Source organism: Marmota marmota, unplaced genomic scaffold (genome assembly GCF_001458135.2).
Source record: "Marmota marmota marmota unplaced genomic scaffold, marMar, whole genome shotgun sequence".
Classification (NCBI taxonomy): domain Eukaryota; kingdom Metazoa; phylum Chordata; class Mammalia; order Rodentia; family Sciuridae; genus Marmota; species Marmota marmota.
Window position 1 is genome coordinate 40,520,389 of NW_025999990.1, and position 25,005 is coordinate 40,545,393.

The window sequence follows — 25,005 nt, forward strand, 5'->3', positions numbered from 1 at the left end:
TTGCCTTCAGAACATATGCAGACCCCCACCTCTTTCCACACCTCCACCTCAGCCTCTCTAGGCAAAGGCAATCACATCCATCTGGCCCCCACTTCTACTCTTACCCTCCTGTAGTTTCTTCAACTAAACAGAGGTTTTTTAACAAAAACAAAACATAAATCTATTCAAGTAATTATGCTTCTTCACTAGCTTAAGTCTCTTCAAAACTTCAGAGACCCTTGGAATAAAATCCAAAGTCCTTAACTTGGTTTTCAAGACTTAAATGATGGGGCCTTGCCTCCTTCTCCAACCTTACTACTTTGTGATTTGTTCACTGAGCTAACTTCCAACTCAAGGCCTTCCTATTTGCTGTTCCCTCTGCTGTTTCCCATAATTCCATATGAAGACCACTCCTTGCTGGAGGCCTTTCCTGACTACCTGACCTGAGATATAAGATAGCCGCCCCTACCCTGCCTTGTCATTTCCCGCCCTTGCTCTGGTATTTTCTCAAGACACCAGTTTCTGACATGAAGTTGAGGATATTTTTGTTTACATGCTCCAAGAGAGCAGCTCATGAAACGTTTGTGGGATCACCAAGTAAGAGTCATTCACTTGACTCAGGTCAGGTCACTTGAGTTTTCTGAGAACCAGTTTCCTCATTAGGAAAAAAAATTAAAAGTTCCCTTTTGCACTTCTGCTTTATCTTTTTGACATCTGGAATGCCTTTGGGCCAAAGCTGGGATTCTAGGGTGTGGATCTTCTTAAAAAATCTTCTTCTTTGGAAGGAAGGTGGGGGATGTAGATCTGCATATTGTGCTATGGGGAAGGCAGTTCCAGGACCAGAAAGAGGTCTAGCAGCCTGGAAGTTGGCCCTGGAGGACAGCAATGGCCCAAGAAGAAGGGGTGGATGCAGGCTAGGGGAGTGATGCAGCCCAGGATGGTGTGGTGGGGACTGAAGAACAGTGGGTCAAGTGCACCCTGGCACATGGGGTGTCACACACACAAGGCACGTGCAGCAGTCTCCAGTCTGATGCAGATGCTCAGGGCCTCCAACCACACTAGCTCTCCCTATGCCCATGCTTTAGTGCCTGAGAAGAGTGCTGGGACTTGTGTCTTTGGCTACTTGCATGATGAATTGCGCAACAGTGGAATGTCCCTTATCTAAAATGCTTGTTACAGATTTCAGATTTTTTTTCAGATTTTGGAATAGGCACATAACATAATGAGATATCTTGGGAATGGGACCCAACTCTAAACACAAAAATCGTTTATGTTCCATATGTACCTTATACCTATACCCTGAAATTTGGTACAATTACTTTTAGTGTGGCTGTGTTTTGACTGTGATCCACCACAAGAGATCAGGTGTGGAGTTTTCCATTTGCCAAATCGGTGTTTTAAAAATCTAGGATTCTGACACATTCTGGATTTTGGGGCATGCTCGACCTACAATAGTGCAGCCCCAGCTCTTACCGTGTGCCACTTCCCATCATTGTATTTCTCTTTGCTCTTGAGCCTCAGTTTTTTCCCTTCTGCTCCCAATGCAAAGACCAGGCGTCCTTTTGACAGGTAAAGAGCCATGAAGGAGTTCCTGGTGCCTGTGTAAAACACCAGCCCTTTGGCGGACGTTGTCTGCATGTCCACAGCAAACTGAGATCTATGGGAAAAGAGCAACAGACAATGAAGAAAAACAGAGGTTTTTAATATTTCTCAGCTTCTCTGGTCTGGGAAAGTGGGTGGGAAGCAAACACTGAAACTCTCTTTTGTCACATGCATAAGTGAGGCGCCATGCATGATACCCTGGGCTTGATTCCCAGGGCGGCAACAATAAAAACAACAAAAAAAGTGAGACACGCATTAACTGACCTGTCTCTCTGGGAACTTTCAGAAGACATTCTAATCCAACTATGGATAGTTTTTTCGGTACAAGTTCTTTGCCACTTTGGGGGAATAATGAGGCACTCCTACGGCAAATTTAGCTGATGGTATAAATCCTAGCATGTGGCAAGAAAGAACATGCCTGAACTTCAAAGAATATATATATTAAGAAAATTAGGGTAAAATTTACATAATATAAAATGTACAATCTTAACCACTTTAAGCATATTGTTCAGTAGTGTTAAGAATATTCATAATGATATACAGTCAATTTCCAGAATGCTTTCATCTTCTAAAACTGAAAATGTCTACCCATTCAATAATTGTCCCCTGTTTGCCTCTCTACCTAGCCCTTGGCAAGCACCGTTCTACTTCCTGTATCAGTGTATTTGATTGTTCTAGGTCCCCCATTTAAATTCAATCACACAGTACTTCTCTTTCTGTGACTAAGGAACCTAAACTCTTTAAACCCAATGAACATGCATCCTATTTTGTGTAATATTCATGGGAAGTGTAGGAGGAGCAGGGGACAGCTTGACGACAAGGATGTGATTCAAACATTAGATAAGCATTTGTTTCTGTAAGACATTTTGAACAAAAAGGCACAGAGGTACAGTCACCTTCTCTACCCACCCCACACTTTTCTGACCCTTATAGTTCACCTATGATGGAAATGGAATCAGGCAAATACCATGGAGTCAAAGCAGAGTTGAAAGTTAATGCTTATTTGCATGAGGGTTCCTTATTTTTGCCGATCTGGCTAAGCAAGTTTTATTTTCTATGAAAACTCACAACTGTCTCTCTATCCAACAATATTTAATGAGCATGTATAAGGATTATGTTGGGCTTTAGGAATGCAGCCATGGATGTTCCATTCCTTGAGTTGTTTATAGTACATGTGTGTACTGAGAGGGGTTCATAAAAGTGCAGCATGATAAATGTGATGAAGACATCCGTATCATCACTCGTTGTTATGGTTTAGATGTGGGTGACCCCAAAAAACTCATGTGTGAGACAGTGCAAGAATGTTCAGAGGTGAAATGTTTAGATTACGAGAGCTGTAACCTCATCAGTGGATTAATCCAGTGGTATGGATTAACCAGGTGGTAAATGTAGAGAGACAGGGTGTGACTGGAAAAAGTAGGTCACTGAGGGTGTGACTTTGGGGTTTATATTTTCTCCCTGGTGAGTACAGCATTTTCTGCTTCCCCACTATCATGTCCTGAACTGCCTTTCTTGGCCAAGCCCTTCCTCCATGATGCTCTGCCTCACCCTGGGCCCAGAGCTATGGAATCAGCCATCCATCAACTGAACCTCATAAGCCAAAATAAACTTTTCCTTCTCTAAGTAGTTCTTGTCAGTTATTTTGGTCACAGCGATGAAAAGCAAACTAAAACACTCATTCACTGTGGTTAACATCTAGGTACACAGGGCAGAAACGAGGTTCATTCTGCTCACAGCTGTTTCCCCAGAGCCTAGTAAACAGTAGGCACTTAATAAAAACTAAACTGGGTTAAATAGTAAATGGAAAATCTGGAGGTAGATCTTGAAAGTGGAAGGAAAAAGTACACTATTAATTCTCTTTGCTTTTTAATACTGTGAAGCTGAGATGCACATTTATTCTTCAGATTATCAAGTTTCCTAGAGGGCAACATTCTTCAAAATGAAAAAGCAACCCATATTTGTTAAATCAAACCACCCAGATGGTAACACCGCTCAGTGTTTCTCCTGGTGTCTGTGTGCCAGTGTGTAGGGTTGGGGAATGAGGCTTGGCCAATTTGCCAATTTTAAGGAGGATGCTGGAACTTGCTCCAGAATGTAAAGTACTTTGCATATGTGGGCTTGGTAATCAGACTTGACATTTGTTTTCTAGCACTGTTTTTTTAAAGCAATTTTCTTTCAGAAAAGACTAACTAACACTCCAAAAAGGCAGCAGTAGATCCAAATCCCAATCTATGATATTGTAGCTATGAATCCTCATGGCTGAAGGAAGGGAGGAGAATCTAAACAACATTTTATAATAATGGGACCGGTTTTAAAGGAGAATCAAAACACTGCCTGCCGGGATGAAAATCAGAATGAGAACAGCAGAATGTTATAAATCTTGTGACTCCCTGAAAATATAATCTGACTGCTATAATATTTGAGACTAAAATAACTTAAAAATTCTATTTGCTAAAGATTCTTCACTTTGCCTTTTAAAATGTTACCGTTTCCACTTAGGATGGGTAACTGAGTATTGGATGCAAAGGTACTGGGCTTGAATCGGAAGAAGCAGCTGGTGACTCATCCCACTAAATGTGCTAAAGGAGAAGATGCAGGGGACGGGACCTGGGGAGGGCAGAGCTGGTGGAGAGGCCACAATGGAGAGCTGGAAAAGGACATTCCGGGCAGTATGTGCAGCTACTGTTTCTTTAAGAGAGATGGTTGTCACTGAGGTCATCTTGACCAAGAGGGCAGGGCAGTGGGGCATCCCAACTGAGAAGTCAGGGATAGGTAAACTGAGGGATAAACCCTACTCCCTCTATTTTAGTCTTCCACTTGCACAGATTTGGTAAATGAGGGATCCTTAGACTTTTCCTGAAGCTACTGAAGATCTGGAGCCACCTGCATAGGCTCTCCCCTTTAGAACACCGGCATTGCAAGGCCTGTCGGGCCTTCACACCCAGCTGCCTGTGAGTCACGCCCATGAATGGGGTTCATGGTTCACTGAATGGGGTTCCCAGGGCCTGCTTCATTCCAGGCCATTACCGCTCCTTGCTGCAAGGAAAACAGCATCAGCCCCATTTAACTGATGAGAAAACTGAGGTCCAGAGATACACAGCAGTTTGCTAAAACATATGAGCCAGACATGGAAAGAAAGCTTACACTTAGAAAAGTTACACTTTATGATGGCCACAAAGATGTGGTCCCTTCATAAGAATTGCTGTGGGGCAGCTGCTGTGGGGCTACCTGCAGTGTCCTGGTAGCCCCCGGCTGTCACACCCTAGGATCTGCAGCAGCACTGCAGGCTGTTTTCAGCCAAGGACTGAGTGAGGTCATACACTAGAGCAGGCCACTTAGGCATGACACGGAGCCCTTCTCAGGGGTGGTCTGTGCTTGGGGGGCCCATGGCTGACTTCTCAGAACTGCACTATCATATGAGGTCCTTGTACTCAACCCTCCTCCCTGTACCTCTTCCTTCGCAAATGTCTTTAGGACCCTCCAGCTACAGGTTGTCCCCTCACCTGCCTACATCTGTCCCTTCCTGGTCATCTTTCACAAGCTTTCCCACAATAAAACTCTCGCCCACCTAACCCCATCTTGGCATCTTGTCTCAGAGTTGTGGAGCTGGCCAATGTGTGGCCAAGCAGGGATTGCAAGCCACAAGTTCAAGTCCAGGTCTTTTTGACTCCTGGGCAATGCTCCCTCTGTAGAATACTCTTGAAGAAATGGTTGACACTCTTTTCTTTATGTCTCCTTCAAATCACCTGAAAATGACAAACCTTGTTTTTCTACTTTGTACCTATATGATTCATATCTCTCCTCCTCCTCCTCCAAAAGGATGCAACTTGTTAGCCTAGAAAGTCTAGATGCATTCTCTAAAAATGATCTATCTGGCACCGAGACTACCTAAAAGAATGATTTTCCTTTCACTACAGAATGCAAGAGAAGAAAGGTGATTTGTCATTGAAATAAATAGCAGCTTTAGAAAAAAAATATCAGCCTTATTTTTAGAACACTGTCAATTTTAAACCGGAGCTGAGCTGATTGTTTCAGGCCCTGAGCAGCACACTGTCACGTTTGCAATCCAGCTGTGAGGAAGAGCACATGGAAGGCAATCACGCTGCCTGTCCTGTGCAGGCTAGCACCTCTCTTTACAAAACTGGTAGGGCCACCTTCATTAGTGACAGGTTGCACGGTGTCATACGGCTAGACTTCCCTGGGGTAGAATTGCAGTTGGGTTCTGAGTTGGCACTGGAGCAGGAAAATTCAAAAATACCTGGGTTTCAGCAACTCCTGGGGAAGCTTGAATAGCAAGTGACTGGAAGGACTGTCCCCGAACTGGAGGGCTCCTTGATTGGTCTCGGCCTTGAGAGGTAGTGGGCAAGACTTCACATCTTTCCACACCTCCATGCTCCTCGGGGAGGCCACTGGTGTGTCTTGCAACAGCTGCATGGGAGAGGAGCAAAAAATTAGGGCAGCTAGTTATCAGGTGAAAGAGGGAAAAGTCTAATCTTGCCAAGTGCCTTGTTCAGTTTTCACTCTATTCTAAGAAATGGATTCAATGGAAAAGTCGAAGAGACAGCAAATAATCCCATGGGATGGAAGTTCCCACTGAGAAACCTTCTGTGAACCTCTGAGTGACAGGAGGAGACAGAATGGAGAGTCAGCATGCATTCTCAGCTCCTTAACCCCACCACAGCCAGATCCACCCATGGGTGTCCCAGGGAGGCTTTGTTTTGGGGGTCTTTTGCCTCCAAGAAGGAGGAAGAGCTCATTCTTTGGGGAGACAAAGTTTTAGAGAATCTAAACACCCCCCCTTTTTTTTAAAGAGAGAGAGAGAGAGAGAGAGAGAGAGAGAGAGAGAGAGAAATTTTTTTAATATTTATTTTTTAGTTTTCGGTGGACACAACATCTTTATTTTATTTTGATGTGGTGCTGAGGAGTGCGCTTCTGCTTGAGCCACATCCCCAGCCCCAAACACCCCCCTTTTTAAAAAAACACTCCCCCCCCCTTTTTTTTGGCTCTGTCTTTGGGGAGGATGCACATTATTCCCATCCTGTACAGTTCCAGCCACTTTGCAGAAAGCTGATGGACCTGGGAACCCCAGGTATCCAGGGCCCCTCCCCATCATGGACTATCAGAAGAACCATGGTGTCCCCTGAGACAGCAGCACAAGGCCTCCATGGAGCCATAAGCCTGCCAACCCCTTCCTCACCATTCACGTGGGCTTTTGCAGCAGGACAGGTGAAAGGACTGAGAGAAGACACAGAAGGGCAGGGGGACCACATCCCGGCCTCATTTCCATCAGAGGTGACCCATGTGTGAGTCTGTCCTGTTTCTTCAGCAGTCACACAATCATCAAGATCAGTTTTGATAAATCCCCTTTGTCCTTCAGGGAACCCAGGCTCAAAATCTTGGTCATCATGAACACCTGCCTCCTTTGCCTCTTTGGTACACTGTCTTCACATCTTACTCTGTCTCTCTGTGACACATTTTTGTCTCCACTTTTCCTTTTCATTTCTAGTGCCTCTGCCCTTAAAGTCAGCCCTGACTCTCTTGCCAGGACTATTGCAGTAGCCTGCCAATTTGACCCCTTGTCTTTAGAATTTTCCTACATCAAATCATCCCCAAACCTGCCTGCCAGTTTAACAATCTTTACTTTTTAAAATAGCTTAAAACACTTCTTTCAATGGCTTTGCATTGACTGTTGAAGAACATTCAAGGGACATACTAAGCTTGCCTGATCAGATGCTAGTGTGTGATCCCAGTTATCTCTCTCCAGTTTCCTTTCTCCACTAAATTTCCCACTGTTCACCAAGCCTTTCCCGCCTGTAGAGGCCTGAAAAGCATATTATTGGAGATTTTGACTCTACTATTTACTGACTGTGTATTCTGGGGCAAGATTTTTTTTTAAAGCATTTCTGAACTCAATTTCCTGGCCCATGAAGTTGGTGTTTTATTTTGCCCTCAGAGGGCTGTGGTGCAAGCTGAAAGAGACAACATGAAGCCTTGAGAGCATCACAGAGGATGCTTGCAAAGTGTCTGGTACAAGTGAGTGCCGCCCACATCCTGCCTCCCAACTTTGGGCTTCAGCTCATGCTGCACAAATATTCATGAATCTAAACACAACTCATACTCCACATATCTCCAGCTCCTGGGTCATCCTCCAGAAAGATCCCCCCTGATTCCCATGACAGGAAAATTCCTGTTGTACCACTTCTCTAGCATGTCACATCCCTCTCATTTAGGTTCCTCTTATCATACACAGTAATAATAACTAATGTGTATTGCATGCTACAGGGAAGGCACTTTTCTAAGGGTTTTGTATTTATTTTCTCATTTAATTGTCATGCCAATCTCATGAGATATTATCACTATTTGTCTTCATTTACACTGGGGCAAAGAGACCCACAGAGAGGTTAAACAATTCAAGGGCACACACCTAGTCAGTGGAAAGGCTCCATGCAAACTCAGGAAGTTTGACTCCAAGGTCTATGACCTAGCTATTAATTTATGTTGCATTTTCTCTGCTATTGGAAGCAGAATGATCTTCTTCTATCTACCCTGGAGCTTGCCTGGAGCAGAGAGAAAATTAAATAATGTATTCACTGGTATCTCCCATGGCAATAGCCCCAGTTCCACCCAGAGACACTGATGGTCCCTCCCCATCTATCTCCACCTGAAGACACCTGTCATTCAATATAACACAAACTATTCCTCCTTCCCTCCAAATACTTGTTCTCCTGTCTCTGTGGCTCTCTCAATGGCATCTCTGTCTACCCAACAATCCAGATTGGCTGACAAGGAATTCTCCTGCCTTTCCCTGGTCTCTCAAATCCAATTATTGTCTTATTTCAATATATTATATCTTCTAACTAGCTTTGGAATCCATCTCTTTCTTTCCAGTCCTACCATCACTATGCTAATTTTGTATCTCAGTAGCTATCAGCCTTACAATAAAAAAAAATGAATACATGACTTAATTTCTAAGAAGGCAATTCTAAAACTATTCTTCTCACAGCAGTAAAATGACAACCCTTTGGAATTTAAGAAATGCATTTCTTCTTAATAGCAGGAAACACTTCTTCTTATGTATTATCTGTTCTCATGTCCCCGAATTATTGTAGAGCAAGGAAATATTGGTAGATGAGCAGTATGTGGTTGACATCAAGAGAAAAGTGTGTTGAACAAGGGCAGATTGCTCTCAAGACAGCATGGGCTCCTGGGTTGGAATTGTATCTCCACATTCTGCCTGGGGGAATATGGGCCAACAATTGCTTACCTGTCTAAAACACAGCATCCTTTTCTGTAAGATGTGCCTATTAATAGTACTTACCACAAAAGGTTAAGGATTTAGTATGAAAGTGTACTTGGAGCGCTACTGTAATACCTGATAGATCAGAGGTATTTGGGGTTAACTGTGACCTTAGGCCTGGGGCGGTCACACTGCTGACCTCAGGCAGGGTGAGGAATTCCCTAAATCCTGACCTGTGTTCAATTCATGACCACATTTTCATTCCTCTACACCAAGAATGGCATTTCCTTTCAATCTTTCTCAGCACTGCACATTAGAATCACCTGAGGAGTTTATAAACTTATGATTTGCTGGCCTAGTCCAAGGGCCTCTGACCTAATTGGGTCAGATGTAGCCTGAACACTGGGGTTTTAAAGTTCCTTGGGTGTTTCTAACATGCAGTTGATAATGCATATTATTGGCTTCAGCGAGGCCTGGGTGCACGTGTATACCTTACCTCAGGAATTGCACTAGGGCAGAGGTAATATCTGAGGGCAAGAGAAGTGGTGTGGACCTTATGTTCTAAAGAAAATCATTGGACTGCTATAGACTCAGCACAAGTGTCAAAAGAGTATGACATCAGCTACAGAAAAAAAAATTCTCAAGTTCAAGTTCTGTTAGCAGCTATGCAGTTAGTTTTAGGGGCAATCATCTATATTGGACAGGGGAGCTGCTGCCCCTTTAGATGACTATTAGTATTCCTCTCAAGCTTTTTGTTTGTTTGTTATGTTTCCGTTGAAGCCCTCCAGAGAAAACCACAAGGAACTGGTTTAAACCAGCCAAGGCCTCACAGGCCCTCTTCCAGGTAACTTAGAGTAAAGATTGTTCATTATAATCTCAATATAACGTTAAAACCTCCACCCAGGGGATGAGTGTTCCTATCAGTCATTTTTGAACATGTGACATATGAAGATGCATGACTTCCAACTGAGCATGCTCAGAAGTGCACCTGCCTCTGCATGGGATTAGAGTCTTTCCAGTACAAGCCCTTTGTTTTCTTTGTTGGTGCAGAGGCACTGCTTTAAGAATGAACCCCAGTGTGCTCTCTGTACTTGTGACAGGCTGGCTGTCCTTATCAGTTTCACACTGAGAAAAGATCACCCACCTCTGGATAAAAACACTGCTGATAACAACCCTCAGGTGTAAGTAATCAACCTCTCTGCCTTCTTCTATCTCCAGGCTTTGCACTTACCCATTGCCTTCGGTTATATTTCTATTTGTTCTCTGACTGCAAACAATGCCAAATTTTTATCAAGATACAAAATAAAGGCTAAAAAGAAAACTCGCTTTGTCATTTGGTGCAATTCAGCCATCAATGGCTACCAGTGCTGCTTCTTGGAGCCACTGCCCAACATGGACCCAGTGACTGCTCATCCCCTGGCCCACCCTCTCCCACCAGGCAGGCTGAGGAGCATGCTCTGGGGAGAAGTCAAACTCAGGGTGAGGCTTTGACACTTACCTGGTTGATATTAAAAGTCTTGGCCTTGTTAAACCTCGTGGAACCTTTGAGCAACATTAGAAAAGGTGGTTTGTTTAAACTGCAGCCTCCCAGGGACACGTCTCTCTTGGTAGATTTACTGGCCAAATCCAGGACTTCAGGACTCTCGGATAACCTGGAAGGAAGGCAGAAGTGAAAGCTGCTGTCAAACTGTCACTCATGGAGGAAGACCCACTGGTCCAGAGAGTGCCTCATAAAAATAGCATTCTCGTTGCCTAGGTCAACTTCCATCACCTGCCTGTATGTCACATCTACAGGCCAGCAGAAGGGCTCAAGAAACTTTTATTACTTGGACTGTGGCAGGGCTAGAATACTAGTTCTTTCTTGGGAATGGGTGTCATAGAGAGAAATGTGAAAATCAAATATGCAGAGAGGGAAAAGATGGGCACCGGCTGATACAAAATGAGGGCAAACACCAGCAAACCTCTGAGTTTATGGAAGGACGCATCTGACTATGTTTGAGTAGGAAAGTGTCACAGCAGATCTGCTTTATCCCATGTTTGCTGCCTGAGACTTATGTCAGCCGAAAGACTAACCCCCTTCCTGTCTTCTCCATCACTCCCACCTCCTGCTCAAGGAAGATGTTACATCAAACAGATGGAGATTGAGAACTCTGAGCCTGATCCTGGCCAAGGAGGTTGGTGCCTGATGGGTGGTGGGAAGGGAGGGAGCACCATCAAGGCAGCCTACAAGTTCCAAGTACAAGATGCATGGCCAACACCAGGAGGACTTCTCTCTGCCTTGGGGAGGATTTTGCCTTTTATCTAAATCCAATTATTAAAAATTTCAGGAAATAGTTAAATGCTAGCATGCATAGAAACACCAAGCTCTATTCTTTCTACTAAAAGTCATGTTCAATGCTGTGGTGGTTTGATTTCCTATTACTACACTGGTCCATGCAATTCCTTGGCTTGAAAACTATGGTGAACTGATTATATCTAATTACCCCCATCTTGATTAAAATGAAATAAAACTTCAGGGTGAATATTTTTTCAGGACCATAATCTGAAAGTTAATTTTAGTTAGACCTTTTCCAAGGTTATATGCCAAAGCTGCCCTTCTACAGGGAGGCTGAAGTCAGGAGCTTTTTTGTTGGTTGGTTTGTTAATGGACGTCTCTTGCCAAAGAGGGTATTTTGGGAGTCTGCGATGTGAGAGGCTTGTACAGCATGTTGATCGATCTGACTTTGCTAACTGGATCAATGAGATACCCTTCACACAGGCAGGCTGTCCTCAGAAGTTACACACGGAGAAAAGATCACCCACCTTTGGATAAAAACATTATTGATACAACCCTCGAAATAACTCCCACCCAGGAGGAGAGATTGTTGAGAAGCTGAAAAGCCTGATAGCCTTTGGTTCCTTCTCAGAGGCTGGTCATCAACGAGAAGTCGGAGGCTAGAAGAGGAGGAAAACAAAACAAATATAAGAACAACTAGGGAAAAAAAATACCACTCTGCCATCTTGGTCAAGTTGCTGTTTTAACCTAGACTCAATCACTATTACCTAAAAGAACTAGTTAGACTTTTTAAAGAACATTAAATTTTTTTCATATATATATTTTTCACATTACCTTTTTTATTAGACATTGTGCAGATAGAGAAAGTGCACATAACATAAATGTTCAACTCAACAGATTTCTGAGGCATGAATACACCAACATAACGGCACCCCAAAAAAGAAACAAAATAGATTTTGTGTTCCTTTTTTTTCTCTCCAGCTTCCCTCCTTCTCCAAGAATAATCAGTATCCTGAATTTTGACTTGATAAATTAACTTGGCCTATTTTTTGAACTTCATGTAAATAAAATCACAGGGGATGAACTCTTTGATGTGTGACTTCTTTTGCTCAACATTAGGTTCATTCATGTCATTATATATAGTCCTAGATCTTTCTTTTTATTGCTGCATAGTATTTAATTTTAAATGCACCACAGTTAATTTATCTATTCAACTATTGATCTATTTTGTGAATGAGGAAATTAATATGGAACAAGGAAAAGGCCAAGACTTATTAGTCAAATCACATTTGTATTAAGAATAAATATTTTGCAAAAAGGTACCAGAAAATTTAATTAAACTAATAAAGTAGAACTCTCAGCACTTTTAGCAGAAATATCATCCCACTCACCCTGCGCGGTCACTTATTACAGATACATAATGCAGTAAGCCATCCATATATGTCTCTGGAGATTTAAAAATTGGGCCGTTGCTGTCCCTGGTGCTCAATTCAATGTGACCATCTTCCAGAGTGACCTGAAGGCTACTTGTCTGAAATCATTATAGAAGAAAGCAATTAATTTGTATTCAAGGAATATGAATGAATAAATACTGAATTTATGACTCAAGCCATGTGCAAAACAGTTAGGATGTTTTGACCCAGATGTTTTGACACAGTCATTTTAATCTAAAGATTACTTTTTGAATATTTTGACTCCATGTTTATGAATATAAAGATCTTAAGCAAATTAATTCAACTCTGGTGAATTCGTCAAAATCATTTTGTTTTGGACTTTCTACATTCACTAAGCCAATTGTATTTCTCAGTTATACAAAACAGTTACATCATTTCTACATTTTTCTATTTTTACTTTTATTTGCTGAAGTTATTTCCATCAATTTTTTTTCTGAATGTTTTTTATAGCAAAGAGTTGATTTGTCAATTTTTAAAATAGCAAATATGCTAATTATTGATCATTAAGTTCAATAATATTTCTTTCTCAAGCTTGATCCATTCTACTCTGACTCTTTGGAGATATACAATGAGCCATTTTAACAGTAATAGTGAAACTTCTGTAAGCAATGGTAAGTGATACAGGAATTTCCAACAATGATTTTTCCTCCATAAACATTATAACTATGTTTTCTTTTCTTTGATTATTATGAATTTTTTTTTTACTATCTGGTCATTATTTCTAGGAAGCAAAAATTCCCATGTCAAACTCTGCAGATCAAAATTTTTGGCAAGATGATTTCTCTCTTTTGGTCAGTTATTAAATAAAAAATGTGCAATTTCAGCAGCTGTCATTCCAATTTTATTCATATTATATTCTACCAAGTATAAATTTTCATGGTACTCAGCAAGATGTGATTCTTCAGTGAGCTTTCAGTCTGTTTCCCCCCTCCCTTGGGGCAGGGGGACCAGGGATTGAGTCCAGAGTGCTTAACCACTGAGCCACATCCCCAGCTCTTTTCATGTTTTGTTTTGAGACAGAGTCTCATTAAGTTGCTTAGGGCTTTGCAAAGTTGCTGAGGCTGGCTTTGAACTTGTGATCCTCTTGCCTCAGTTTCCCAAACTGCTGGGATTACAGGCATGTTCTACTGCACCCTGCTGTGCTGCCTTTTTTTTTTTTCAGTTGGCAGTACTTATTTTGAATTGGTTCAAAAAATGCTACTTTCTATGTATTTTTTAGTTAATCCATTACAGAATTGAAGGCAATGTCCCTAAGATATTTCTAAGATTCCTCTATTATCCAGGATTAATGTAATCATTCACTAACTATTCTTCCATCTGCTTTTGACCATTTTCTGTATTGTGTACTAAGTGCTCCTACACATGGCAGAGGAAGCAAGTATTAGTTGTCAAAAGAGCTAGGCCAAGACCCCCTGCTTTGATGGAAGTCACCCCCACTGTCAAATGTTGGAACATGCTTTTTTTTTTTGATATCTTTATTTTGTTTACTTTATTTTTATGTGGTGCTGAGGATTGAACCCAGGGCCTTGCACGTGCTAGGTGAGTGCTCTACTGCTGAGCCACAACCCCAGCGCCTGACACATGCTTTTTTAGGACTAGTTTTAAAATTGTATATATATATATATATATATATATATATAGAGAGAGAGAGAGAGAGAGAGAGAGCAAGTTACCAAGAGAGGAGAGGTATTCCTAATACTAGGTAGCCTCAGAGTCAGTCCACTACCTCCCATCTTCTCAATGATGCTAGATATATATTACACTGGACAATCCTAAAGACACAAATCAAGAATGACAGTTTTCTATTTAAAAATTCCACTCATTCTGCAAGTGAATTTTGTGGAGTCTGTGAGAGTTGACTCGCTGACTCCTACATCCACATGGCCACCCCTGCAAAATCCTCTTGAGCTGCAGAGGGCACCCCCTAGCTGAAGAGAATTTCTAAGGCTCTGTTGTACATGGGGAGGGAGCAAAGGACCCTCTTTTCTGCCATCTCTGGATATAAATAGGGTTCAACCAGTTGCTGCCAAGAAAAGTCCCTAAAGAGCTAGCTTTTGTGTAATAAAAAAAGTAATGAGATAAATCTGGATTTTTTTTAAACTTAGATTTAAAATTTAGCCATATTGTTATTTATAATAGTTATAATTCATTTTAAATCACAAAATATACCTGTAAAGAATGAAAATGAAGGGGTGATGGAAAGAAGATGTACTGGGGATTGAAATGGAGAAAACTATGTTATATGCATTTATGAATATGTCAAAGCCAACCCCACTATTCTGTATAGCTTTATAATGCACTACTAAAGAAAAGTTTTAAGATAATAAAAGTGAATTCATGGATACCCACAAATTCAGTTCTGCAAATTATTAGGTATGTCCTAACCCTGATTTCTTTTAGGACCTACCCCATGATTGAACTATACAATAGCATTTGCCATGATGAGAGATAAAATGCCTTATAATTCTACGTTCAAAACATCTCTGAAGCTGGGCACGGTGGCACACGCCTGTTATCCCAGAGGCTGAGACAGGAGATCATGAGTTCAAAGTCAGCCTCAGCAACAGTGAGGCACTAAGCAACTCAGTGAGATCCTGACTCTAAATAAAATACAAAATCGGACTGGGGATGTGGCTCAGTGGTCAAGTGCTCCTGAGTTCAATTTCTGGTACCAAAACAAAACAAAACTCTGTTGTTTTTGACACCAAACCTTGAGTCAGGTTTAAACCTTGTTCAATATTAGGGACTATTTCTTACCCGGGTCTGATGATTTAACAATACACCACTGGGTTGAAAGGTCTGAAATCCAAATGAGGCCTGGAAGTGGTCCGGCAAGGGGAAGTCCAAATTGGTAAAACTCATTTGCCCTCCTCTGGAGAATGAGGCAGATCGCACAAGCTGAAATACAAATGTGGCATAAATTATTGGTGCTATCAACATTTCATGGCTGAAATACAGTACCTTGCCCTCTATCACTTTACTGGAACTGATGAAGGTGATTTATGTAACTCAGAAAGAAACTGAGTTTTCTCTTCTGCCTAATAAGTTACCAATCATCTGTAAGGATTTGCACCTATTGCTGATATTCTTACTTTGCTACAAATTTAATATGCAAGTTGGAAAAGGATCTGTATCTTGCGAATACATGGGCAGTGTAGGGGGACCAGTTCGCGGGTATTGGTGAAAGTATAGGACAGAAAAAAGTCCAAAGTTCAGGAGATGGGTCAGCTGGGATGCACTCCGCACTCTGTTGCAAGGTTCTGAACCTCCACTTACCTTCCAGTCCTCGGAGCACTTTTTGGTGACTCCCACAGTATCATTCAACCGAACGACACCACTGGTTTTCTTCAGATTTTTCATGCAGCCTCGGAAAGCAGGTGTAGAAATGTTAAACCTGATGGAGGATACAGAATAGGATCATGTCAGGCTCACCTGAGAGTCAAAGCTGAAACACTTGCTGTCCAGCATTTCTCATCCATAAACAAGTTCCATACATTTTATGGCTCTCTGTGCTCATATCCTAACATGCTCTCTCAGAATTCCTATAATGTTGCTTATTTTATGATGCTGGAATAATCTACCTCCTTCATTCATTGAGTGAGTCTTCATTCTTCACTTTAAAAATACAATAATGTTGACAGAAGAATGTCCACTGTCCCCAAAATGGACAGAGACAAAATATACCCAATATCTAGACCTTTCCACCCTCCACTCCCCAGAGTCATGGCATTGCATGGTAGATGGAAAGTATATTAATAAGTTAATATATACTTATTATGTTAACTTATATAAATGTGTTAAGAAATTTGTAAATAACATATAAGAACTCACAAATGCTCTAGAAAAACTTTTGTTCTTTTTTTTTCCTGTCCACTCTTAAGTGAGCCACTATGAACTTGGAAGAAGTAAGGGGTTACTTTTTGGTTCGATTCAATTATGGAAAATGTGATGTGGTTTAACCATTGCTAGGCTGAACCAATGGTGTCATCTGGGTTCCAGGCTGTATCCACGTCTTAACTATCCTTACCATGTGTGACAGTAGGCCAGGGGTCACTCTGAGAATTAAGACAGCTAGTGTAGGGGAAAAGCTTCAGACAGTGGTGGCACATGGCTATGGACCCTCAGGTGTTCCAAAGGCACAATAGTGCTCTCTAGAGATGAGGGCTATCCCTGCTGTTTGAGCAGGCAATTTGACTTCTCTTTGCCTCTGTTTCCATATCTGTGTAATAGGATCATGTTAATGCTTCATAGAGTTGTCCTGAGTTTATATAAGTTAATATGTGTAACACATTCCAACAATGGTTGGTGCACAGTGAGGATTCATCTTGAGATGGTGGGGGCTAGTGACCACCCCCATATTACCATACTATCATTATTATTATGAAAGCCATTTCTACAACACCTTCCTGTGATTTGACTTCTGGGTGTGTTTGGAGCTGAATTTACATGAAACATTAACACATGTGAACTGACTGAAGCCCAGACAAATGTTTATATTTCTAAAACAAATGGTATACTAAGAAAAGCCGAAGATTTCATTATAAGTCCCTAGGGCTGCTCACTTTTCTAAATGGAAAGGTGTCTGCATTCATTTTAATCCAATTCATTATGAACAGTGGAGCTGCATGGAACACACATAAAATTAAATTTCATTAAAAGGAAAAAGCAGAAACAAATTCTCACTGGTATGGCAGCATGAGCTTAATTATTTTGTAAAGATGACTTTTTGGCCCAGAAGAGGAGGAAATTCTTGGAGCTGGTCTCTTTATATATATTTTTATGTGTTATGAAATTCTCTCCTGAGCTATCTGAAGGCCTAAACTTTTAATTTTTGGAGCTGGTCTCTTTATACATATTTTGATGTATTATGAAATTCTCTCCTGGGCTATCTGAAGGCCTAAACTTCTGTGTTTCTCCACAGTGCAGGGTCTGAACATACTTGCTAGAGGAACGTGAATGCAGGGTACATGTTGGTGTGTTAAGTATTCCCACACTGGGGCACATGTGTATGCATACTCTGGGCCAATCTGTCCACAAAGCTTATCTAGGTCCATGGCTGCTGTAGGCAGATTTCAGAGAGTGACAAGAAAAAAATATAATCCTAAACTCAGAGTGGGGTACTTAGTAAATCTTCAACTGATCCCTGATCAGTTTTTCACTTTTCAAGTTATTTTCACATTTTATAATCACATTCTGTAATGCAGTGATATAAGTTCCCAGAAAAAAGTTCCTTTTTGGTGTCAGACCTACTGGTATTATCAGGGATGTTCTGCTCTTCTCCTGGGAAGCAGATGGGAGTTACAGGCTGTGATTTCTGATTAGAATCTTAAACATTCCAAGATATGGGTTCCCATTTCCAGAAGATACATCACAGGAAGAGAGGGAGACGCAAAACACCCACAAAATCCTTGGAGCAAACCTGCCATACTGCTAGTGTGTTTTGCCCCATGACAAGTTTGGATACTCAGATGTCCACAGGGGCCTTCCATGTATGCCAGGCATCAGACACCTCCCTCCTTGGGAAGAGCTGCCTGGTTGCCTCTACACAGCTTGGCTGTGGGTTATGGGTAGAATTCCTCTGTGTCCACCTACCTCCAGAAACCCATGTCAGAGGGCAGTTTCAGGATTCACTAGACCACCAATGGCCTCACTTAGGGATGAGGCAACCCAGAAACAGCTGAATATTGCTTAGTATTTTCTTTCTTTCTTTCGTGTGTGTGTGTGTGTGTGTGTGTGTGTGTGAGTGTTTTTCTGGGGATTAAACCCAGGGCCTGGTGCATGCGAAGCAAGCACTCTACCAACTGAGCTATGTCCCCAGTCCAGTATTTTCTTTCAAAAGTGTAAAAGTCCAGAGAAATCTTTTTACTTGCCTCTATTTCCTGCATTTCCCATTTTCTTTTGATTTTGATTGGAAACTGGAATATACTAGCCAGAAAAAGGAAATAGCCTTTTTGTTTGTTTGCAACATTCTAAGACCAATTACTAGGAGAATCCTATATGTCTGTCTACATGTATAGGCATTTAATATCTGCGTATATATTTTCTTAGTGGAGAGAGATAAAAAGGCAAAGAAAGATTGAGTGTTGACTTAACCCAAGGCCACACCACTCTTCGGTGACAAATCCTAAACTAGAACTGCTCTCGTGGTCCTGCCCTCCACCCTAGTGGTCCTGGATTGGCTGGTGCCAATGTCCCTGACCAGGGACCTTCTGCTAGTAACACACAAATGCAAACCTCCTACCAATGGTTTTCTTATTGTCTTCCCTGGAGAATTCCTCCTGTCTTTGGCTCTGGACAGCGCACCTGTCTCCATAATCTCAATGCCCACCTGTCCCTGAACATCAGTCACCCTGGCTCCAGCCTGTTTTCTCTCTGGAGTTCCAGGCCATTCTTGCCACCTGCTTCTGTGCCTTTCCACCTGGCTGTGTCTCTGGCTTCTGAGCTCAGGCTGTTTCAGACTGAATATGTCACCTGTTCTTCCTCTGGTGCCTTTATTCACCCACATGTTCAGCAAAAACCAGGTATCAGTCTTGACCACTTTCGTCCTTTACTAGCTCTGCCTAGGCAACTGTTAATGGCTACTTCTGGGACCTGCTCCCTCTTCCTCACCTGAACTGCTATTACCCCTTCTCCTACATCAGGCCACCCTCATCTCTCACCTCTGCTAATACTCTATCTATTCTTCCAACTTCTCTGCCTGCTTCTGTTCTTCCTCTTCCCTAATCTGATCTCTGCCTTGTGCTAGAGTGAGATACTGAAAACCTCAAAGAGATCATGCCCTTTTGCTGCTGAAGTCTTTCCAATGACTCCTACCATGATTGGCAAGATCCCCTGTGGTGTGGCCTTGAGGCCCGTGTGCACTCTCATAGCATGTGCCATACTTGACTATCATGACCATCTCACTTCCTCTCTTCTTGAGATCTCTCCAACACCTGTCACATCCCTGATGCACACTAGGCCTCAAAAACACTTGTGTAGTGAACAAATAAACAATAACTCTCAAATGTACTCTGAAGTGCTGACTACCTAAAGTAGTCTCTTATTACACTTAGTTGAATAATATCAAGGGCACTGGCAATTCATAACTAGCTGTTCATGATCACATTACTATTTAATATTACTATTCAATATTAATATCATCTCTTTGACTCAATTTCTTCATTTGCAAAATTCAGGTATTATAGACCATGATCTGCAAGGGCCACCGAGTTTAAAGACATTCACTCCCAAACTACTAAGGTTGAGCTTTCCAATCTGAAGAATCACATGTAGGGCTGGGCACAATAGTGCATGCCTGTAATTCCAGCAGCTCAGGAGGCTGAGACAGAAAGATCACAAGTTCAAAGCCAGGCTCAGCAACTTAGCAAGGCCTTAAGCTAAATTGCTCACTAAATTGTGAGGTTGTCTCAAAATGAAAAATAAAAAGGGTTGGGGATGTGGCTCAGTGGTTAAGCACCCAGGGTTCAATCCCTGGTACAAAAAAGAAGAATCACATATATAAATGATCACAATCAAACATTCTAGGAGTATTTTAGCTTGATCATGAGGCTTTACAAAACCTTCTAGGATATTTTCATCTAACACGTTAATGTCAGTGATCTAAAAGCCTTTGGTACATTACAAACAAATTAAAAGAATATAAAAATGATTTCTGAGTGCATCCTCAAACTGGTAGATTTCAGACTAAGTTTTACAGCCTGTATGGAATGCATTTAATTCATCCATGGGTTCATTCATCCAAGGATGAGTCGTGTACCTATTCCATGCTTGTAGCATGCAGGGGGCTGGAAATACAGATGGGAAAAAGACACTGTGTCTAGATTCTTCAAGAGACTTCCTAAAGGCGGCAACCTCAGCTTTCAGGGCTTGATACTACTCATCAGGCCAGGGGACACCTACCCTCTCCTTGCTACCTTTACTGGCCAGGGCCACAGCCTCATTCTACTTGTAGGCAGCGTGTTCTTTGTAGTTTCTCGCCTCCCAGGGATGACAATGGGGACAACACAAAGTTTCCCCTATTTGAACAGCCATTTTCATTATTCAGTATCTGCAATCTGTGAACTATACTGTTAGAACTGAAAAGCTAACTGTGGCCAGAATTAAACAAAGTAGACCAGGGTTTTTTGATGGCATTCATTACCACTATAAAAGGTGATCCTTTTTTTTTTTTTTAAACATAACAAATCAAAACATATGATCTTACCTTTCCCTGATTGCAATTGGAATTCCTCCAAGATAATATGTGCTGAAATCAAATATTTCCCCCTCGATTTTAATGTTTTGATTATCCACATTTATCCGCATAACTTTTTGGACTCTTCCAATTTTGATCAGAATCTGAAATAAATGAGGTAAATCAGAAAGCAATGGGAAAGAAAAGAATCCTATTCACATGAATGGCCCAGAGCCATTCAATCTTTACTTTTCTTCAGATTCATTTATACGCATGGTACAAAGATTGCAGTAGCAGTTTGGGGTAAAAAAAAAATCTGATATGAAAATATTTTAATAGAAATATTTTTATGTAAAATTAATGGTTTATATATGTCATATATATTATCTATTCTGTGCCTAAATGTTCAAATTTTATAAAGAATGTGTCCCTCGGTTAATAAAATAAGTCATTCTGGTAATAAAAGGGTTTGTTTTTGTCTTTGTTGGCATTGAATCAATTTTAAAGGTCTATAGACATTTAAAAATTCATGTAAACAGACTCGAAGGTCATACCAGATGATCTTTTCCATTGTTGATGGTATCCCTGATTCCTTTCTCTTTGGGTGGCTCTGAATTCAGCTTGTATCTCACCAAGAGGTTGCCGTCTTCTATATTTAGGGATATGAAGCGATCCTAGAGAATGGAAATGATACAGATTATCTGGTGACCTGGGTGAAGAAGGGCCAAGGCCCTGGGAATCAAGTTATTTTTGATCAAAACCTGTTCTCAGCTCCAACTGTCTCCTGAGTTAAGAGGGGTAGCAGTGCTATAAGAGCCATCACCGGATGGGTGTGATGGTTCACTGCTGTAGGTCGTGATGAGAGCATCATGCCTGGCACTCAGGATGGACGCAAAACATGGTAGTGTTTATCATGATTTTGTTTCATGCCCATCCATAGCCCATCCATAACGAACATGGAAACTGAAAGGATAGAGAACATTATAGTAATTTGAAAACATGAGCACTGCCTTTCAGAGAGAGAAAAATCCCCAGATATTTTCCACCACCTGTTTTCCGATTTACTCCTACGTCTTGGTCACTTTGCTGCCTCCTCCCCTCTATTCCCTTTTTCAGTGTCTGGGTCCTGCAAGACTCCCGCATGGGACTCCTTCTTTCCCTCACACCACTCCCTTTGCCTTGATGCTCATGATTGCTCCTATGGTTCCAGCTCAGCTGTGCTTATGAAGCCCAGATGCTTCTCTCCAGCCTAGACATGTCCCTTTGGGGCCAGGTCTGTATGTCTGATCCCCTAGTTAGTGCTTGCATGACTAATGCTACCTCAAATTCAAAATATCCTCAGAAGAACTTATGATCTGCATGCCTCCCATATGCTGCCGAGCTGAACCTGTCTTTCTTTTCTTCATCCTTTGCACATCTCCCCCGCTCTCTCTCACTTATCATCATCATCATCATCATCATCACCTTGGTAAGCAAGCCATACCCTTCAGAGTCATTCCTGGTCTTTCTCTCCCATCCAATCAAATCTTCTAAATTCTTTCATTAAGTCTCTCACATCATCCCCCTGGTCCCAGCCACAATTTCTTTAGCTCAACTGCATAGCAATAGCCTGCTAGTTTCCCTGTGTCCCTTCAAATCACTTCCACTCGGCAGCAAGAGCAGCCTTCTGAAAATGCCAGTGCAAGAACCTTACTTTCCTTTGTTTTCAGACACATTCCTGATGCCCCGGCAGATAACTGCAGGGCTGAGCATCTCTTCCCTTCATTCCTTAGCACTCCCTCTTGCTCTCCAAGTCACAACCACACAGGTCACCCTTCCATCCCTGGGCGCTCCTGGCTTTCTCACCCCTAGGCCTTCTTTGTGTCCCTACCTCTGCCAGATCCTGCATTGCCCTGTACCCCAAATACCAGTTTCTACTTGTTGTTCTCGGTCTCTGTCAAAGCATCCTCTGCTCAAGAAAGTCTTTAATGCCATCAGCCTCATTTTCCCTCTATACAGCTCCTTGCAATTGGAACAGACTAAGGACCTATTAATAACATGCTTTGTGTGACACTGGACATCCCCTCTAGAGGACAGGAACCGTGTCTGTCTTGACATTATTGCCTGGCTGTCATGGAGCAAGGCATGCACTGAAGGCAGCTATTTCCTCTGTGGTCAGATAAGCAGAGGAATTTCTGACTCAGAGCTTCAGGCTTTGCTCTTACCCAGTCCCCTAACAATAAAAGGCTGTTCCTTTGAAGCCCAAGGCCAGAGTCTTCATCTGAAAAGAAAATTGGTCAAAGGACCAATTTTTCTAGATCCTAAGCCTTTATTGTTGAGAGTCAGGTTAGAGTTTATCAATCCACTAAAAAGAGTAACAGCAGCACCCAGAGAGGAAGGAACCATCCTGCTTAATAGCAGCTCTGCATCATTTCTTACACAATGACATTATGTAAGTTTTCTTCTAACATATATACTATTTCTGGTTCTTAGTCTTTAAGAAGTTCAAAATGTAGTACAGTTTGAGCATCCAAACATGAAATTCTTCAAAACCTAAAAAAAAATTATTTTTTGAGCACCAATGTGATGCCACTAAGCTGATGGTTTAATGTATACAAATTTTGTTTCATGCACAAAATTTTTAAAAGTATTGTATAAAGTTGTCTTCAGGCTATGTGTATAACATACATGAATTTCTTGCTTAAACTTGGGTCCCATCCTCAAGATATTTCCTTCTGTATATGCAAATATTCTGTAGTCTGAAAAAAAAAATCCCAAATCTGAAACACTTCTGGTCCCAAGCATTTTGAGAAAGAAATATTCAACCTCAAGAAAGAAGACCTTGTTTCAGAAAACACTGAAGGCACTGGGCAACTTCTCACCTCGTAGCATCCTTCAGGCTGGTTGGGACCCATCAGAACTAGCTCAGCCTCAGAATCTCCTGAAGGGTCTAGACCAACCCCAGAGAGGAGAGCTAGGCCAGGTCTGTGTCCCTACCCTGCAGGTAGAAGGGGCTAGTAAAATCTCAAACTCCATATCCACTCCATATTCTCAGATTAGAGAGCCCATGGTTTGATCCACATTTCTTCCAAAATACTATCTGTGAGAGCAGCTACAGGAACTCCTATTCCCAGGAGCAATTCACTGAAAGACCAAGGGTGGCTACATGGGAGCCAGAGCAAACCCACCTACTTTCCCTAGACCAGCAGGTGGCACTGATGATCATTTGTTGAGCGTGCCTTTGGATTTCTCTGACATAATGAATTTAAGTATTTCATGCTTGTATAATTATACCAAAATGGATTCTTTTTTTCATGTGTAACTAAAAAGAATCAATCAAAAAGCAGGAATGGTCCTCAGGAATCTCAGCTGCTTGAATGTTCCATGTCTTGAGAAGTCAAGAATTAGGCTGGTAAAGAGACACCCCGGGGCAGCCTGGCAAGAGGCAAAGCAAGATGGAATAGCAGGAGGTCACATCACTCATCTGGATCTCAGAGACCCCAGGAGGTCTGCACTTGTTCTATGGCATGATAAGTAGATTATCAGGCAAGCAGTACTTTTCAAAGAACAAAACCAACACCCAAGCCGGGCTCGGAGGTACATGCCTGTAGTCTCAGCTACTTAGGAAACTGAGGCAGGAGGATCCCAAGTTCAAGGCCAGCCTCAGCAACTTAGGAAGATCCTGTCTCAAAAAAGAAAAAAAGTCATCAGAGCATACACCGAGCACGGAGCGGCCGAGTTCCGGCTCCCGGAACTGCTCTGGCCCAGGGATAAGGAGCCCGCGGAAACTGCTTCTCGGTCCGGGTCCTGCTGAGGGCCGGTCAGGATTCACCCGTTGCTTTGGTTACCCGGCAAAGGGAACAAAATGCTGCCATTCGCATAGGCTACCAACATGGCATAGATCTGATGTCATCAGAAAGTGGCGGAGGAGAGAACTTCATCAATACCAGCGGCGACAGAAACAGTTGGTCTCCTGGTAGGGAGGGTGAAGCACAGACACCCGAGTCTCTCTCAATTTGTCGTCGAGCCAGAGGGGAGGAGCCAGGCCGCCGCCGGCGCCCGGAGCAGGCCTAGCGGCTCGCCGGAGTGGTGATCACGTGACCCCAATTGGAGAGGGGGCGGAGCGGAGCCGCCACCCGCGCCCGCAAGGTGGGCAGACCTGCGACAGACTGGCGGGTCAGGCCCAGCGGCCTTCCAGCGTGGTACACACGTCAGCCCAACTGGAGTAGGGGCAGAACAGAGCCGCCGCCCGCGCCCGGAACAGGCCCAGTGACCTGCCGGCGTGGTAGTCACAACACCCCAATTG

At 42.3% G+C, this 25,005-nt stretch overlaps 1 protein-coding gene across 2 annotated transcripts in view; it reads right to left on the reverse strand.

Annotated features, from left to right (window-relative positions):
- The window catches only part of Lama3 (laminin subunit alpha 3), a 257,612-nt gene that overhangs the window by 8,661 nt on the left and 223,946 nt on the right, over nucleotides 1–25,005 (reverse strand). For both annotated transcript variants that reach the window (XM_015482480.2, XM_015482481.2), the window contains 9 exons: nucleotides 21,275–21,394; nucleotides 20,751–20,884; nucleotides 15,824–15,941; nucleotides 15,305–15,445; nucleotides 12,485–12,624; nucleotides 11,621–11,752; nucleotides 10,317–10,470; nucleotides 5,840–6,009; nucleotides 1,453–1,636 (listed from right to left, as the gene is read on the reverse strand). In XM_015482480.2, the coding sequence (XP_015337966.1) occupies nucleotides 1,453–1,636; nucleotides 5,840–6,009; nucleotides 10,317–10,470; nucleotides 11,621–11,752; nucleotides 12,485–12,624; nucleotides 15,305–15,445; nucleotides 15,824–15,941; nucleotides 20,751–20,884; nucleotides 21,275–21,394 (1,293 nt within the window). The remainder of the gene's footprint in view (nucleotides 1–1,452; nucleotides 1,637–5,839; nucleotides 6,010–10,316; nucleotides 10,471–11,620; nucleotides 11,753–12,484; nucleotides 12,625–15,304; nucleotides 15,446–15,823; nucleotides 15,942–20,750; nucleotides 20,885–21,274; nucleotides 21,395–25,005) is intronic.